This window comes from Spinacia oleracea, chromosome 3, assembly GCF_020520425.1.
Source record: "Spinacia oleracea cultivar Varoflay chromosome 3, BTI_SOV_V1, whole genome shotgun sequence".
NCBI lineage: Eukaryota > Viridiplantae > Streptophyta > Magnoliopsida > Caryophyllales > Amaranthaceae > Spinacia > Spinacia oleracea.
The window spans coordinates 145488757-145507171 of record NC_079489.1 but is presented as its reverse complement, the minus strand read 5'-3'; the positions used below and the strand labels follow the sequence as shown (position 1 = coordinate 145507171).

The window sequence follows — 18415 nt, the reverse complement described above, 5'->3', positions numbered from 1 at the left end:
TATCATTCCATACAGTCAGCCGGAATAGGAAACAAGTCAGTCGTTTACGACATTATTTTGTAGTGGATATCAAATTCAAAATGTAGTATATCGACGGACCTTATTACATGTTTATTTAACTAATTTGGAATACATGGTGTTATGAATATATGATGTTTATTTAACTAATTTGGAATACATAGTGTTATGAATATATGATGTTATTTATAATAATAATTTATTAACGTCATACCTATCCAAATTAAGAAGACACACTAGATGATGGGTTCCATTAATAGCAATAAATTGATAACTTACATCATAAACTGATGGCACTATAGGCCCATAAATGAAAGCACAATATCGAGCGATCAATATGAAACCATGTCATCACTTGAGCAAAAGCGCATCATCTGTTATCTGAACCCTAAGACTCACACCCTCTTGAGTCTTTCCTTTTAGATCTTCATTTCTCAAACCTAAACATCTCTCCATTTATCAAATCCTAAGTAAAGTAAACAGTAACCTTTGTTCATTATGGACATGGTGTCACCTCTTTGGCCGGAATCACCGTCTAGTAGCCCTTCAATGCAGCCATATTTGTCTTCATCGCCTAGCCATAATCCATCGCCTTCCTCTTCAGCGTCATCTGGTAATCTTACTCGGGTCATTTTAACCAACATCAACATGGATGTGTTTCCTATACAAGTCCTTCCTCCATATGCGAAGGATGTACTTTGAAGGGAGATCACGAACTAAATTAGTGTCGAGCACGCGAATGCAATGCCTGCATAGAATACCGCTTGTTTCAAACATCTTACAAACACAGGATATCCCCAATGGCTGTGTGCAAAACTGTACTACGTAGTGTCTCAATCTTGAAGTCAACACCTCCTCACTATTACCTTTTAAAATTATCCACACCCTATTAGACCTGGTTATCGGGCGGGTCGGGTCAGGGTCGGGGCGGGTCAAAAGAGGGTCGGGTATTAAAAGGGTCATTTTTAACGGGTCGATAATGGGCGGGTCAAAAGCGGGTTGCGGGTCAATAGCGGGTCATTAGTGGGCGGGTCAATAAACGAGCAATGAAAAATGAAAAACAAAAGAGCCATGTGCAAGTACAAGTGAATACAAAGCTATACAAGTAATTTTTTGTATCATTACTATTTTAATTTTCAAAATAATTGTAGTATAAGTTTGACCCTATAATGACCATGTCCAATAAAGACCCTGTCCAATAAGAGCCCTGACCAATAAAAGCCCTATTAAGTTATATCCATTGGACTACCCTGTCCAATAACCAGACCTACACCCTATCAACCAACAGATATTCAAATAGAGTGGGGGACATCCTTCTCGACTCCTTGACTACACAATACAACAGCCTCTCACATTGTCTTTGGACATCCCTCAACTTCTTGTCTATGTACACACCTTTTGGAAAAGTCTCTCGATATGGAAACCAGTGACAGTTTTGCGGATATATTTAACAGAATTAATTAGCATCTGCGTTTTTCTCATCCCAACACCGTTTATTCATGGCCGCAAATTAAGTACTTTTCTGGGAACTCGTGCAACTTCGTGTGCCTATTAAAAAACCCATCAAAGAAGGAGTTTATTGACTCCACCCTCTGGGTGGTCTTCATACCAGCCCAAAAGATGTCGTTCAAATAAGCAGGGACCCACATCTTCCTATCTTTGTACAGATCTTAGAGCCACCTGTAGCAAGCATGATCTACAACCTCGAAGTCTTGTATCATACTGCGCCACTTATCATCAAACTCGTCAACAGTTAAACTCTCATAGACCACTGTTTTCATCACATCTTTCAACTATGTGTACCTACAATTATGTTGAGTTTTAGTCTTTAATCATACAACATAATAAACCAACATATGTTATTGTGAGACCAATTTTATGGATTGTATCCTTTATGCTGTTATTTAAATGTGTGACTACAATTCGTATAATATGAAGATTTATATTCCATATATTTATTATACAATTTCATGTATATATTAACTACAATACGTCTTATATATAGTACCATTATCTCAATTTATTTTGAATGACAATATATATCACAAACTACTAAGTATTTACTTTGGTCTATGCTATTTATTTTGAATATCAATATATACTAAAATTTATATAATATTTACTTGTGTCTACACTATGTTACTCTACTTTGGTCTACGCTATTTAATTTGAATATCAATATATACTAAAATTTATATAATATTTACTTGTGTCTACACTATGTTATTTTGTAAATTGAATTTTCATAAAAAAAGTACTACTTAATATTAAATATAGTCTTCAATATGTCGTTGGATAACTAGTATATAGTATTTAATAACTATATTTTTTAAAGTATTAACAACTGTCTTATTTTTTACTACAACACGTATTTTGAAATTATTTTTTACATACCCTTTACACTTACCACAAGGAATATGATGTAGTAAATGTAACTTGAATATATATTAGTTTGTGAATATGGAATTTACCTTGCGTGTGTGCCAAGCTTAGTAGGTATTTTGTTCATTATGTGCCATAGACACCAACGATGCCTTAAGCATAACATCTGACAAGGGACGCCTCATTGCCGGCGCTTGGTCAGTTAATATGACATTGGGACATCTATCACCCATGCATATGCGCCACTTCTTGAATAACCAGTAATAGCTATCACAATATTCATGGGAAATAGTGCACAGCCGAGTAAAAGTGATGGGCCGTGATGGTTAACCCCTACAAATTTAGCAAAGGGAAGCTCGTACTCGTTAGTGAGGTACGTGGGCATCGAAGCATACAACATCACCAAAGTCAGTGAATGATGCCCGACTCCTTGCATCAACCCACATTATGTCCTGTAGGTGGCCTGTGTTGTTTAGTCTGTGCGCATGGTAGAAGTTGCTATTTGCCTTTTGCATCCCCTCAAAATAGGTCATCATTGCTTTCGCGTCACCCCCTTCCATTTTCAGCCTTCGCTCCTCATCTATGACGTGTTGGATGTCTTTATCGGTTAGGATGAAATGTTCATTTCCACCAAATCTCTTAACAAGATTTATCCTAACTTGGGAAATTGGAGCACCTGATTCACAACTGTTGATAATTCCAATCTTCAAGTGCTTGGTCAAATGTCTCATCCGTTACTCTTTCACGCCCCTCCACTTGCTTGGTGTTGGCTGGTGGTTAACATGCTCTAATGCCACTTTCCTAAGTTCCCACTCGTTCTCATCGTTAACACTTGCGTATATCATGGCAGGACACTAACACTTCTTAGATTTCCTATTCAACCCAGCTGGTGGTTGGTTCCGGTATTGAGCTACCACCGACATCCATAAATTTAGCCCTCTTCTTTGCCTCCCTATTCTGTCTCATGTAGGGATCCCCGTAACACTCACACCTCCATGTTGTACACCTCTTTTCCTTGTTTTTATCTAAAGCTACTTGTGGCCTACAAACTCCAAAACCCTGCTGCATAGCATACCTCTTATAATAGCTCTCAACAGCCTCCAAGCTTCCAAATACAAGATCTACTATGCTAGGAGGGGGGGGGGGGGGGGGTTGCCACTTGATCGTCATCTAATGTGTTATCACTGGCCTTTTTCGCATTGCAAGGAGTGAAAAAGAATCCCATCCTCCTCATAAATGGTCCTACAGTTACGATTGCCATGTACGGGGGTAACATTAGATGATTGGATTGAGGACCCTCCATTTATCGTTGCACAACTGCGGGGAGTCGAACAAAATAAATTGTCATCTATGTTGCTATTGTGTGTGTTGCGGACAGGGGTCACACATGATATATCAGAATTATTTCCCACCACACTATGGGATAGAACACTCCACACAATATCGAGTGACGAACTTTGGGTAAGGACACTCCCACTTGGAGATTCTAATGTTGAACTTTTAGATACAGATATTCCCTTTGTATTCACCAAATCATCCGTCTTATTCACATCATCTATGAGTTGAATATTATGTCCATCACCCTTAAAATAATATATTTAATACAACGTTAGTCCGCGTATTATTGAGAACTATATGGAAATTAAATACTTCAATTAAGATCGAAAAACAGATTTAATTACGATTACAATATAAACTATAAATCCATTAATATAAGACTACAACATTTGAATAAACATGGAATTATTTCTATGATCATAACAAATTACCCATACTTAAAACGATTATTCCAATATCAAATTATTTCTATAATCCCTATTAATAATACTACAATTTTTTTATATATTACGGGATTTTATACATAATTTCTAAACAGGATAATGTTGTTCTGCGTATTATTTATATATGACAATATGGAAATTAAATAATTCAATAAACCTCATCCTACAGAATTATTACCATATCAAATTATTCCTATAATACCTTTAAATAAGACTACAATTTTGAATAAATAAGACTGCAATATTAGTCTGGTTTTATTTAAAACAAAATTGGAATTAAATACTTCAATTGAGATAGTTTCATCCAACACATAATATTACCATATATATTAATTTCATTATTTAATCCCTATAAATAATACTACAACAATTTAGTATAGCAAAACAATTGGAATAATAATAACTACTATATAATATATATAATGTTAGTTTGCATATTATTTATATGAACCTATGAAATTAAATACTTTAATCGAAATTACCCTATAAGTAAGACTACATTCTTTTAACAATCTTAATTAATACGAATAACTAATACACACGATACACACCTAAATTGTATTTAAATTGGCAAAAGGTTTTGCGCGCACAAGGTGTACAATAAATTTATTGTACACCAAGATAACTTTTACACATTTTTTCGTAACTTTAACCTAGTTTTAATTAACTTTTATATTAGTAAAAAAGAAAGTTGATAGAAATGATTAAATGATTAATTTTATACATTATAAGTGATTTTGAAGAAATAAGTTTTATTAAAATGAAAAAATTAATCACTTAAAAATAGATAACTTTTACATATATAAGCTTAACTTTTAAGCATTTTGAGTTAATTTTTACTTCGATGTACAATATTTATTGTACACCCATTGTAAATAAGAATTTGTGTTAAATTGGACTATAATTATGGATTACGTATACAAGAGTGTAATACAAAAAAAAGTTAGTATTAAATCTACTCAGTAAAGCGTTACTGCTTCTCGTCTTCACCTTTCCGACCAGCAGCATTATAATCGAACAAATTGTAGAGCAAAACGGGAAAATTGAAACATTCAAATTAAAGGAATAGGGTTTGAATAACAGTAAGAGAATCATAATTTACCTCCACGAACAACTTAGCACTCTTGCTCATCAATACCACGGAGAAGACAATTGAAGGAATAAGATTTGAAGAGAACAATGAATTGCGGCTTAAAATTGTTCCGGGTGTGGAATGAGAACAGCTGACTGTGGGATACTGGATTCCTGTCGAGATTGCCGGTTGATATCTGCACAACAGAATGGATTAACTAGCCTCGGGGGTGGTTCGAGGATCCCCCCTCCGATGCTTAAGTAAGATTACTGAGAGATTAAGAGATGATTAAGAAATGATTAGAGAGTAAGAAAGAAGTGTGTTTAAGTGTTTGTGTACCTCATAGCAATAAATGAGGTGCTCCTTATATAGACCAATCCAAGGGTATGATCTGGTAGGTCCCTTGTGGTTAGATAGCGACCTGTTGATAGTGACCCTTGGTTGGTTGTCTTCATGATAATGCCGGTAGGCTGTCTTGTAGAAATGCCGGTAGAGGATATTTACCTAAGATGACCAGGTTACCTGCAGGTTAAGTTTACATACGGGGAGTTCTGCCGGTACCAGGTGGTGCCGGTAGGACACCCCGTACAACTAGCCCCCTCAGAGTAAGCGCATATATGACCATTGTTGCGCTTGCTCTGAGTTTAATGGGAAAAAATAAGTATTATTTTGATACCTGGTGGTACAACTAGCCCCCTCAGAGTGAAGCGCAGGTGCTGACTGTGTTGCGAGTATTTATGAGAAAAGACCGCGAACAGTTTGACGACTGCCTTCGCTCTGAATGAATAAATTTGTTGCTAGGTCCTTTTGGAAAAAATATTTGGACGACTGGCCCCTTTGGAAAAAGATTTTGACGACTAGCCTCCTTGAAAAAGGGTTGGACGACTAGCCCCCTTGGAAAAAGATTTTGACGACTAGCCCCCTTGAAATTGCCGTTTGGACGACTAGCCCCCTTGTAAAAGGTTCTGACGACTAGCCCCCTTGAAAAAGATTTGGACGACTAGCCCCCTTGAAATTGCCGTTTGGACGACTAGCCCCCTTGAAAAAGATTTGGACGACTAGCCCCCTTGAAATTGCCGTTCTGACGACTAGCCCCCTTGAAATTGCCGTTTGGACGACTAGCCCCCTTGTAAAAGGTTCTGACGACTAGCCCCCTTGAAATTGCCGTTTGGACGACTAGCCCCCTTGAAATTGCCGTTTGGACGACTAGCCCCCTTGTAAAAGGTTCTGACGACTAGCCCCCTTGAAATTTCCGTTTGGACGACTAGCCCCCTTGAAATTGCCGTTTGGACGACTAGCCCCCTTGTAAAAGATTCTGACGACTAGCCCCCTTGGGGATACTTCAGATGACTACCGCTTTTCGAATTTTTCCCCTACAAGTGGCGGGAGATTGCTAGCCACGTTCCTCCACGTGGCCTTCATCCTGTGCCTTATTTGTTGTGCTTATTTTGGGCCGTTGATTTCGATCGTAACTGTCTCTTCAACTGCTCGACTTAAGGGGCATGACCTTTCACATCCCCCCTCTTTGACCTATAAGACCCCAAAACTTCTTCGAGACTTTACTTTTTTAACCACTTTTACTTCGTTTGAATTTTCGATTTCTCTTTCTTCCCTTGCGGTTTTGTGTTGAACTCTGTTGCTGTTTTACCCAGTCTTTGCTGTTGTGGTGATTTGTACTTGCTAAGGTTCTTAGCCTCTTTTCCTTTCGTTGCTGAATTCTGGGTTTTCCTTCCCCTTTCTTATCCTTGTGGTTGATTTTTCTTTGTTTCTGTGTTTTTTGTAGGTTTTTTCTGTGTTTCTCTTTGACGTGGTTCATTGTATTTCAAACTTCAGAAAATTCGTAGGTATCCCCCCCCCCTCTTTTCTGCTCCTCTTTGATTACTTAGCTTTTGCTTTTCTTTGTTGTGTTTTACTTTTTACTACCCGCCGCCTCGAAAATGACCAAAACTTTGGGCGGGGACAATCCTTCTTCTCAACCTTCTGGGTTTTCTGGTTGGAGTGTTCCTCGAGAGAGTAATTGTAGTTGGGCCCGGGAGGAGCCGTACTTTCAATCTAATTTAAGACGAACCGCCATTCGTGAGGTGTATGACGAGGGTTTGAGTCAGGCTGAGAGAGAGCGTTGCTTTGCCCTACATCAACTGCGGTCTCGAATGATAAGGGAAACGCGATCTAAAGAACGCCCTACTCCGGCTACCGAGGCCGCTTTAGATGTCTCCCCTATTTCAGTGCGGTATCACATTCGCTCTTATCGCGATTTTTTGGATTCCGCCGGTAGTGGCCATGGACAGTATGGAACTAATACTGGCAACCTCGGTGTTTCTTTTGGTCAGGCTGATAGGATGGCACCAGAACAACCAGCTAGCACTAGCGGTCGCCGCCCTGGTAAAGAGCCTGCTACTGACGACGTTGGTCTTGCTATTGGGGAATATTCTGATGGTGATTCCATTTTTGAGGATTCCGCCGGTAAGGGTGTTGACGAACACAGAAGTGGTGGTGGCGATGAAGCCGGCGTGTCTGGTGGAGACGGTATGGAAATCAACGATGAGGGTGTGGAAGCCAACGATGAGGGTATTGGCTCAGATGATGATGACCCTGCCGATATTATAGTGGTCGAAGTTCTCGCGGATGAGGGTAAGGAGCAGCCTTATTTTACCGACGACTCCACGGACGTTCACAGGAAAGAAGAGCTTCCCCCTTTAGAGACTCTTCCTCGCACGACAAAGATTTTGAAGACATGGCGCGATTTGATTATTAAGAAGAATCATGTAGTACATGGGGGGGTTTTTCTTGGCTTACCTGCTGAATATAAATTGGTAGTGCCGGCTGAAGGTGCTACAATTTTTGATTGCCCTCCCGGCCATATTGCTGTTTATGCGAAGCATTTTGATTTTGGGCTTCGCTTTCCTTTGCATCCTTTCGTTGAGAAGATATTTCGCGCCTGGAATGTTTGTTTGGCCCAGGTTACACCTACTACTATCAGAACCGTTATTTCTTTCGTCTGGCTGTGTCTGTTTAAGCAATGGCCGCTGACATTAAATTTATTCAAGCGATTGCTGTGGCTAAAGAAGGACGGTGAGACGGGGTGGATGTCGGCCTATAGTGCAACAAAAAGGAAGACTGTGCATCCGCCGCTGTCGAGTTGTAAAGACTGGCAGGATCGTTTTTATTTTGTTCAAGTCCCCGACACTTTTCTTCTTCGGCGGACTTTTACCAAACCTAGGCCTCGAATGGAGCAGTATAACCAGCGTGGTTTGGGCCGCCGGGAGAGAAAAGCATTTGATTATTTAGAGTGCGACATTCTTGATGTCGGCCTCAGCAAGAAGCAGGCTGTAAATAGAAATTGGCTTCCTAATGCCTATTATATTTTGGGTAGCCAACCGTTGTCTGCTGTCGGTTTATGCAATACTCATTGCTTTGGTAAACACATCATTAGTTGATTTGCCCGCCTGAAAATAATCAATTTTTTTATTTTGTACAAGTGTCTTTCCGGTATTAATTCCTTTGTCGTCTTTTTCAGGTACGAAAACCTTGGATAGGGACCTTCTTGGTTTTGACGAGAATTGGAGACCTGTGTGCACGCAGCCTCCTCAACCTAAAGCTAAATACGACACAATAGCAACGTATTCGACCCGAGCTTCCTCTCGTCGCTCTACTACCACTGTTGCAAAGAATCGTGTGAGTGCCGCCTGCAAATCCAAATCCTCCTCTGTCGTTGCTTCTCAAGCTCCGCCTTTATCCACAATGCAGTCCAATCCAACAGGCCGAGGTGGAACCCGCCGGAAAAGGTCGTCTCTTAATTCCAGTCGGTCTAATCCGACTAAGAGGGCAAGGGGCACTGGTGAGGATGATGCTTACGCCGATCACGAGGCAAATGAGCCGGTCTTGGAGTCTGCTGCCAAGAAAACTACTGAAACCGCCCTTCAGGCGCAGCCGTCTCCACCAGCGTCTATTGAGATTTTGGACGAGGGTCCTGTCGGCGGTTTTATTGAGGACTTCCACCGGCAAGCTACTTCTGCTGCTGTTACCGGTGGTAATTCTAGTATGCCTCCCGCCAGTCGCAGCGAGAACAAGTCTGGGGATTCTCATCTGAATTATCACCTACCCCTCCGCACCGGTGGTTGGATCGAGGATACTCCTTTCAAGATTCCACCGCAAATGAAGCCATGGTTCGAGACTCCTGGCGGCGAACCTACCGACCAGTTTTATCCCACCATTGACCTGTTGTGTGGGGAGTCGGTGGCTACTGATTCGGCTAAGGACGGTGGCGACTTAGGCTACCGTGCCTTTAAAGATTTGATTACGCCTGCTGACAGGCCACAAGGTCAGATTGATGCCCCTGCTGCTCAACACTTTAATGACCTCTACAAGGTATGTTATCTTGTGTATACATTTATTATACGCATATATTTTTTATTTGCAATATGTTTTTCCGGTTGAGGGCTATTTTGATTCCCTTCCTTGTTTTATTTTCAGGCCGTTCAGTCCAGCATGGACCTGTACTACGTTTACCGCTGGAACCAGCTGCAGCTGACTCAGAATAACATTGATATGGCCGATTTGAGGAAGCGGGCTGAGGATGCTGAGTCTTTGCTGGAAGACAGCAAGAAGAAGTTGGATGCTGCGGCTTCTGATTTGGAGGCGGCTAATAAACGGCTCAGTGATATTGAGCCAAAGCTGCAGGCTGAGGCTGAGAGAGCAGACGGTTTGGATCAACAGCTGGCAAGTATTAATGCAAGCTTGCCGGGCGTAAAGAAATCTGCCGCCAAGAAAGCCGTTGATAAACTTCTCCAGTCTGACTGGTTTAACGACATTCTGACTTTGCGCCATAACGGCGGTTGGTGTGCTGCACATCGGGTCGTTTGCCATGTGAAGAAGCTGGACGAGGATGGCTGGCAAGAGTTTGAAGATGGTTATGAGGAGAAAGAGCTGTATAAGGTTGCAACCGGCTTTGAGCCTCAGGAGCTACCCGAGGCGGTGATTTGCAATGCTAATCAGAGGACCCTGCCTCCTTTGGATGTTCCGGAAGCAGCTTATTGGTCTGATGATGAGCCTGCCGTTTGACGGTTTCGGCAGTCATCACCTTCCTCCTCTTGCGGATCTTCTTCTTTTCCCAGCCGGCCTCATACTTGTTAGGATTTTTATTTTTATTTTGGCGGTTGGCTTTAGATTTTTTGGCAAATGCTGTTAGGGCACTTCAACTTTGATGTAATTTTAATTTATAACATCGTATTATTGTGGCGGTGTTGGTTTTATTCGGCATCCCTTTGTGCCTTGTTATCAGCTAATCACTTCGCAAGTTTTTTGGGTGATGGCTGTCGGTTTTTCGTGTACTCCCTTTTGTGGCCATGTATTTATGACAAGTAATTTTTCGATTTCATATTTCCTTCTTTTTGCGTATGATACTTCCGATTATGCCGGTATTACTATCTTGCGCGTTTGTTTGAATGTTATATTTTGAAATGAATGTTCCTTCTACTGATATCACTTTGTTGAATGCTACGCTTCACAGTGGAGTGCCCCTTAACGGCATTTACTTTCTCCAAAGTTACTAATCACAACAACTTTATTATGGACTGCTACGCTTCACAGTAAAGTGCCCAGACGGCATTTATTTTCTTTACTGCTACTGATCACATCCATACACTTCGTTGAATGCTACGCTTCACAATGGAGTGCCCCTTAACGGCATTTATTTTCTCCAAAGTTACTGATCACAACAACTTTATTATGGACTGCTACGCTTCACAGTAAAGTGCCCAGACGGCATTTATTTTCTTTACTGCTACTGATCACATCCATACACTTCGTTGAATGCTACGCTTCACAATGGAGTGCCCCTTAACGGCATTTATTTTCTCCAAAGTTACTGATCACAACAACTTTATTATGGACTGCTACGCTTCACAGTAAAGTGCCCAGACGGCATTTATTTTCTTTACTGCTACTGATCACATCCATACACTTCGTTGAATGCTACGCTTCACAATGGAGTGCCCCTTAACGGCATTTATTTTCTCCAAAGTTACTGATCACAACAACTTTATTATGGACTGCTACGCTTCACAGTAAAGTGCCCAGACGGCATTTATTTTCTTTACTGCTACTGATCACATCCATACACTTCGTTGAATGCTACGCTTCACAATGGAGTGCCCCTTAACGGCATTTATTTTCTCCAAAGCTACTGATAACAACAACTTTATTATGGACTGCTACGCTTCACAGTAAAGTGCCCAGACGGCATTTATTTTCTTTACTGCTACTGATCACATCCATACACTTCGTTGAATGCTACGCTTCACAATGGAGTGCCCCTTAACGGCATTTATTTTCTCCAAAGCTACTGATCACAACAACTTTATTATGGACTGCTACGCTTCACAGTAAAGTGCCCAGACGACATTTATTTTCTTTACTGCTACTGATCACATCCATACATTACCTTGTGTGCTGATTTGTGCCGCGTTTGTTTTTTGCTTTTTTTTTTCTTCCTTCATTTATGGACTGGCCGTATTTGAGGACCGCCCTAACCATACATAACAGCAAAATGCAGACTGCTATTGCAATCAGTCTGCTCATACATAATCATTATAGTTTTTCAAACATAGTACTTTCTCAGAGTACTGGCGTTCCAGGAGTTTTTGAGCGCGGTACCATCCATTTGCATTAACCGGTATGATCCAGGAACTATTTCCTCCCATATCTGGTATGGTCCTTCCCAATTGGCTGTCAGCTTTCCTTGAGCATTTCCTTTTCCTGTTGCCGCCGTTCTCCGCAGTACCAGGTCTCCCACTCCTAGAGGCCGATGCTTCACTTTCTTGTTGTATGCTCTGCTCATTCTGCTTTTGTATGCTGCCGAACTTACTTCTGCTTTCATGCGGATTTCTGGCATGAAATCCAACTGGTGTCGCAGCAGCTGATCGTTTCTCTCCTCATCGTAGTGCTGGATTCGCATGGTTGGCAGAGCCATTTCTGCCGGTATGACAGCCTCAGACCCGAAGCTCAATTTGAACGGACTCTCGCCGGTAGCCTCCTTGATAGCAGTTCTGTTGCACCACAGAATTTCTGGCATAAGATCTGCCCATTTGCCTTTACAGTCTTCTAGTTTCTTTTTCAGAGCAGCCAGGATTTGCTTATTCGCCGCCTCTGCTTGCCCATTGCTCTGTGGGTGACATACTGATGAGTGAGCTAACTTTACTCTGTATAATCCCAGGAAGCATTGTATGGGTGCACAATCAAACTGTGATCCATGATCAAAAACTATTGCCTGCGGCAGCCCGAATCTCGTTATTATATTTTTCCATATGAATTTTTTCACCTGGTTTGCCGTTATTTTTGCTACCGGCTCTGCTTCTATCCACTTGGTGAAGTAGTCCACTGCTACTATCAAGAACTTGCGCCCTCCAGCCGCCATTGCGAATGGTCCAACAATATCCATTCCCCATTGTGCGAATGGGATTGGGTTCAGAATGGGCATCAAATCATTGGCCGGCAAGTTTATCACAGCTGAAAACTTTTGACATTTCTCGCACTTTTTTACATAAGCTCGACAATCTTCTAACATTGTTGGCCAGTAATAGCCTTGCCTTTGACAGATGATGGCAAGGGGTTTTCCACCGGCATGGTTTCCACATGTTCCTTCGTGCATCTCTTCGATCAGCCTTGCTGACTCGAATGCTGTCAGGCACCTTAAGAATGGCAGGCTAAATGACTTTTTGTACAACCGTCCCCACAGGATGATGTACCAAACCGAGTCCCTTCTTGTCTTTTTGGCCTCTGCAAAATCTGCTGGTAGGGCTCCAGTCTGTATGTATGTTTGGATATTATCGTACCATTCTGAGGTGGTTGTGATGGCCATGACCTGTATTATCTCCGACTCCGTACTTCGCTTATTCATGACTTCCATCATGACTGTTCTTTTCAAGTCAGCGACATTTGAACTTGCTAACTTTGATAGGGCGTCTTCCAGTGTGTTCTCTGCTCGGGGTACCAGATTAATGCTGAATTTCTCTAGCTGAGCCGACACCGACCTCAACTTCTCCAGGTATTTGACCATCGAAGGTTCTTTGGCCTCATATTCTCCGCTGAATTGACTTGCTACCAGCTGGGAGTCTGTTGTCAGTATTACTCTTTTGGCATCTGCTGCGAGGCACATTTGGATGCCGGCAATTGCTGCCTCGTATTCTGCCTCGTTATTTGACGCGTTAAACGTAAACTTTATAGCATACTCAAAAATGTCTCCTGCTGGCGATTTCATGATTATTCCAGCCCCACTGCCTGTCTGTGCAGCTGAGCCATCCACTGACACATCCCATACTTCAGCTTGTACTTCATCCTCTTGGTTTGACGCTTCAACTATGAAGTCCGCCAATGCCTGGGCTTTGATTGCAGTTCTTGGCCGGAATTCCAAGTCAAACTCGGACAACTCTATTGCCCATTTTAGCAACCGGCCTGATGTATCTAGCTTGCTGATGGCTTTTTCGAGAGGAAAGTTTGTTAGCACTTCGATTGTATGCGCATCAAAGTATGGTCTTAACTTTCTAGCCGCGATGAGGACTGCATATGCCATTTTTTCCACCAACGTGTACCTTGTTTCTGGGCCGTTTAGCACATGGCTCACAAAATATACCGGCTGCTGCCCTTTGTTTTCTGTTTCGGCTACCAGTACTGCTGCAACTGTCTTTGGCGACGCCGATATGTACAGTTGTAATTTGCCGCCCTCTTTTGCCCTTGCTATTGTTGGCAGGTTTTTTAAGTGACTTTTTAGAGCTTCAAAGGCCTCTTGCTCTGCCGGCCCCCATTTGAACTTCTTGTTTTGCCTCACGGTTGTGAAGAAGGGCATTTGCTTATCTGCCGACTTGCTCACAAATCTGTTTAAGGCGGCCATTTTTCCTGTCAGCCGCTGTATGTCTTTTACGCTCTTGGGTTGCGGCAGATTGATGATTGCTTCTACTTTTTCAGAGTTGGCGTCTATGCCACGCTCGCTGACCAAGAAACCCAGGAATTTTCCCGACCTTACTCCGAAGACGCATTTTTTTGGGTTTAATTTCATCCTGTATTTTCTCAAAGTTTCAAAAGTTTCTCGGAGGTCGCTAACATGATCCTCCTCCTTCCGGCTTTTTACGATAGAGTCATCTACATAGACCTCCACGTTTCTGCCTTTTTGGTCGGCAAACACCTTGTCAACCAGCCTTTGATATGTTGCCCCTGCATTTTTCAACCCGAACGGCATCGCCTTATAACAGAAAACTCCTGCATCTGTGATAAAGGCCGCCTTCTTCCTATCTGATTTATGCAGGCTGACCTGATGATACCCTGAGAAAGCATCTAGGAAACTGAGCATTGCGTGACCGCTAGTGGAGTCTACCAGCCTATCAATCCGTGGCAGGGGGTAGAAATCTTTCGGACATGCTCTGTTAAGGTTGGTGAAATCTACGCACATTCTCCATGACCCACTTGACTTTTTTACCATTACCACGTTTGCCAACCATTCGGGGTAGTCACATGGCTCAATGAAACCTGCCGCCAGAAGTTTATCCACCTCTTCTTGTATTGCTGTCATTTTTTCCGTGGAGAAATTACGTTTTTTCTGCCGTACAGGCCTAACATTTCTGTCGGCGTTTAATCGGTGAACCATTATCTCTGGATCGATACCAGGCATCTCATCCGCCGAGAATGCGAAGATGTCAGCGTGCTCTCTCAGCAAGCTTATGAGGTTGACCTTCATGTCACTCCCCATTTCCGTACCGATCACGACTGTTCTATCCATGTTTCCAGCCTCCAGCTCGATATTTTCTGTCAGACCATCTGGCATTGGTCTTGGTGCTGATACCGGCCTTTCATCAAAGTGTTCCATGTTTAGGTCGGTTCGACCCCTTTTTGTGCAGTTCTTTCTTTTTGACAGTTGTTCTTGCCTTGCCGGCTTAGTAGTCAAGTGTATCTCTTGCCTTGCCGGCTCAGTGGTCAAGTTCACTTCTGGGACCATTCTTCCCGGTGTTCTCAAAGCAGTCAAGTAACAGGACCTTGCCGCCAACTGACTTCCCCTTATCTTTGCCGGCCTTTCCAGGTTCGACATATATATCATTGTCAAGTGATAGGTGGAGACTACCGCCTGCACGTCATGTATGAATGGGCGACCGATGATCACATTGTAGGCCGCTGGCACTTTAATGATTAGGAAATCCACCATGAGATCTCGCATTTCGGATCCTTCTCCGATTTTCACCGGCAGCCTTATACTACCCTCTGGGTACACTGTAGATCCTGAGAAACCGATTACTGGGTAGTTTACCCTTTGAAGTTCGTCCTCTGGTATGTGCAATTGTTTGAAAGCTTCCCAGAAGATGATGTTTGCTGAGCTGCCGCCGTCTACCAGTACTCTGTTCACATCGGCATTTGCTATATCAATTGTAAGAACTAGTGGGTCATCATGCGGGAAAATGATGCCTCTGCAATCCGATTCCGAGAATGTCATCACTGGTATGCTGGGTGGGTTAGGCCACACTCTTGTGTTATGAAAGTTTACCATGTGCCTGTGTTCCTCCAAGCTTCTACTGGCGCCGCTTATTGTCCCTCCGTGGACTGGGCCGCCAGAAATTACATACACGGGTGGTTTTTTCCCGCCATCCCTCTGTTCTGCTCTGGCACTGGTTTCCGGCTGTTTTTGCTCGATTCTAGGCGGCTGATATGGTTGCTCGATTCTAGGGTATTGTTGTTGATTTTGCTGTTGTGGCCGGTATGAATTGGTAGGGTTTCCTCCCACCGAGTTGTTGTTACCATTTCCCTGCCTTGCCCTATACTGTGAGAAATACCCCTTTCTGACCATATCCTCAATGTTGTCTTTGAGGTCTCTGCAGTCCTCTGTTAGGTGGCCGTGCTCATTATGGAAGTCACAGAATTTCTTGACATTCCTTTCCCTACTCTGCATTGGTGGCGGCCTTCTCCAGCCATCCATCTTGTTGTTTATGTTATAAATTGCCGTCCGCGGTGTGTTCAGCGGAGTGTAGTTATCAAAGAGTCCTCTGGACTCCCTTCTGTCTTGCCGGCTTCTCTGCCCTTGTGGATTGGCATTTCTGTTATTCTGGTTTCTCTGCCCTGCCCCTTGCTGATTATTGCTCTGATGAAAATTGTTTCCTCCTTTTCCCGTCTGTGGGTTATAGCCTGGATTGTACCCGACATTTCCGCCGGTTGCCACTACCACATTGGAGATCTTCATCATTTCATCCCCCCTGATGTACTCGTTGGCTTTGTGCAGGACGTCACCCAGATTGGTGTATGACTTTCGGCTGAGATATTTCTTGAATTCGCACTCTTGCATTCCCCTCATAAGAGCCAGAACGGCAACCTCCTGCTGCAAATTGGGGATAGTGATTGACTCGTTGTTAAAGCGGGTGAGATAATCCCTTAACGGCTCTCTATCTCTTTGAGCGAACGACATCAACTCTCCCGATGATTTCTTTCTCTTCTGTTTGCTCACAAATCGTGACAAAAACGACGCCTGCAGCTGTCGGAAGCTGTATATGGAGTGTGCCTCTATGCCCTTATACCAGCTCGCTGCAACTCCTAGGAGTGTGGATGGGAACACTTTGCACCACATGGCATCAGAATCAGTGTACAGCATCATGTGCTGTTCGAATGTGGTGCAGTGATCCTCCGGATCTGTCGTCCCATCGTATCTCCCTGTCGGGATTTTTATCCTTTCCATCCTTTCTTCTAGAATTTCTCGGCACAGGGGAGAATCCTTTGGCTGGATTGTCTGCCGTCTAGCTATCTGTAGAACCGGCGCTCTTCGTTCGTATTCCGCAATGGGGACTTGCTCTGTTTCCGGCCATTCTGTTTCCGCCGGATCCGAGCGCTTTCTTTTTTCTGGGGTGTTTTCTTGATTCAGGGCGGTTAGGAGATCCCTAACAGGTAACTGGGGAACCGTCGGCCTGGTCTTTCTTAGACTGCTGACTGACCCTGGCTGCTGCGAGGCTGGTAGTTCTGACAAAGCGGCCATCACCGCTGACAGTATTTTCAGTTGCTCTCCCGTGAATACTTCCGACAGGGGAGACAGGCGTTCCTGCAGCGTCTGTTCCAGCGGAGTTTTCGGTTGCTCTCTGGCAGGGCTTTCTATTTCTAACTCCTCATCGTCCTCCACTGTAAATTCCCTTTGTGCCGGTATCGAGGTGTTTTTTGTTATTGGGCTGATAACTGATTGTGCTTGTGACGGATGGACGGGGTTTAGAAGTGAGGGTTGGAACTTGGAGGTTGTCGCCGGTTGTGGGGTTGTTGCTTTTTCTTGACTTTTCTTTGATTTTTTACCGTCTTTCTGTGAGAAATCCATGCTGACTGTTCTACCGTTTCAAGGGATAAGGCCCCCTCCTTCTAGCGCCAATTGTTCCGGGTGTGGAATGAGAACAGCTGACTGTGGGATACTGGATTCCTGTCGAGATTGCCGGTTGATATCTGCACAACAGAATGGATTAACTAGCCTCGGGGGTGGTTCGAGGATCCCCCTCCGATGCTTAAGTAAGATTACTGAGAGATTAAGAGATGATTAAGAAATGATTAGAGAGTAAGAAAAAAGTGTGTTTAAGTGTTTGTGTACCTCATAGCAATAAATGAGGTGCTCCTTATATAGACCAATCCAAGGGTATGATCTGGTAGGTCCCTTGTGGTTAGATAGCGACCTGTTGATAGTGACCCTTGGTTGGTTGTCTTCATGATAATGCCGGTAGGCTGTCTTGTAGAAATGCCGGTAGAGGATATTTACCTAAGATGACCAGGTTACCTGCAGGTTAAGTTTACATACGGGGAGTTCTGCCGGTACCAGGTGGTGCCGGTAGGACACCCCGTACAGAAATGATTTCGTGAAATTGTAAAAGGTAAAGCGTTGTGAATTGATTCTGTAATTTTTTTTTTGAATTTTAAATTAAACCAACGTCAGTTGTTCCGTTAAGAGCCGTGAATAAATGGCTTAACCATGGTTACATATTGTTGAATAGAGAAGTGCGATTTGAATTCTTGTTACAGACCTCTTTGAAATCATTGTGATTTGCTTCTAATGGTGTGGCTCGTTTATTTAAATCTAATAAGCATATTCATAAACATGACAAGTTCTAATAAAAAAAAAAGAAAAAAAAGAAAAGGATTGTTTTGCCATCAAACACAACTGTTGCAT

General features: G+C 42.8%; 3 protein-coding genes across 3 annotated transcripts; 1 reads left to right on the top strand and 2 right to left on the bottom strand.

The window, feature by feature from the left end:
• Positions 1–651: 651 nt before the first annotated feature.
• On the bottom strand, positions 652–3131 carry LOC130470148 (uncharacterized). The gene is made up of 4 exons (XM_056839760.1): positions 2796–3131; positions 1722–1811; positions 1537–1619; positions 652–766 (listed from the first exon to the last, which is right to left on the bottom strand). Exons 1-4 carry the CDS (start codon positions 3129–3131, stop codon positions 652–654), a joined length of 624 nt encoding a protein of 207 aa, XP_056695738.1.
• A 6214-nt stretch (positions 3132–9345) lies between these two features.
• On the top strand, positions 9346–10647 carry LOC130470562 (uncharacterized). Its single transcript, XM_056840884.1, has 2 exons — positions 9346–9621; positions 9727–10647. Exons 1-2 carry the CDS (start codon positions 9409–9411, stop codon positions 10312–10314), a joined length of 801 nt encoding a protein of 266 aa, XP_056696862.1. The 5' UTR covers positions 9346–9408; the 3' UTR covers positions 10315–10647.
• A 1204-nt stretch (positions 10648–11851) lies between these two features.
• On the bottom strand, positions 11852–17578 carry LOC110790330 (uncharacterized). The gene has a single exon (XM_021995112.2). It carries the CDS (start codon positions 17576–17578, stop codon positions 11852–11854), a length of 5727 nt encoding a protein of 1908 aa, XP_021850804.2.
• Positions 17579–18415: the final 837 nt, after the last annotated feature.

Bases quoted from the DNA above. Each gene is read 5' to 3' on its own strand.
- LOC130470148 (XM_056839760.1), bottom strand. From the start codon at position 3,131: ATGAGACATTTGACCAAGCACTTGAAGATTGGAATTATCAACAGTTGT. The intron at 1,812-2,795 runs GTATGCTTCGAT...AGGTACACATAG, and splicing joins TCACTGACTTTGGTGATGTT to TTGAAAGATGTGATGAAAAC. The intron at 767-1,536 runs GTACTTAATTTG...TATTCTATGCAG, and splicing joins TTGCACGAGTTCCCAGAAAA to GCATTGCATTCGCGTGCTCG.
- LOC130470562 (XM_056840884.1), top strand. From the start codon at position 9,409: ATGAAGCCATGGTTCGAGACTCCTGGCGGCGAACCTACCGACCAGTTT. The intron at 9,622-9,726 runs GTATGTTATCTT...TTTTATTTTCAG, and splicing joins ACTTTAATGACCTCTACAAG to GCCGTTCAGTCCAGCATGGA.
- LOC110790330 (XM_021995112.2), bottom strand. From the start codon at position 17,578: ATGGATTTCTCACAGAAAGACGGTAAAAAATCAAAGAAAAGTCAAGAA.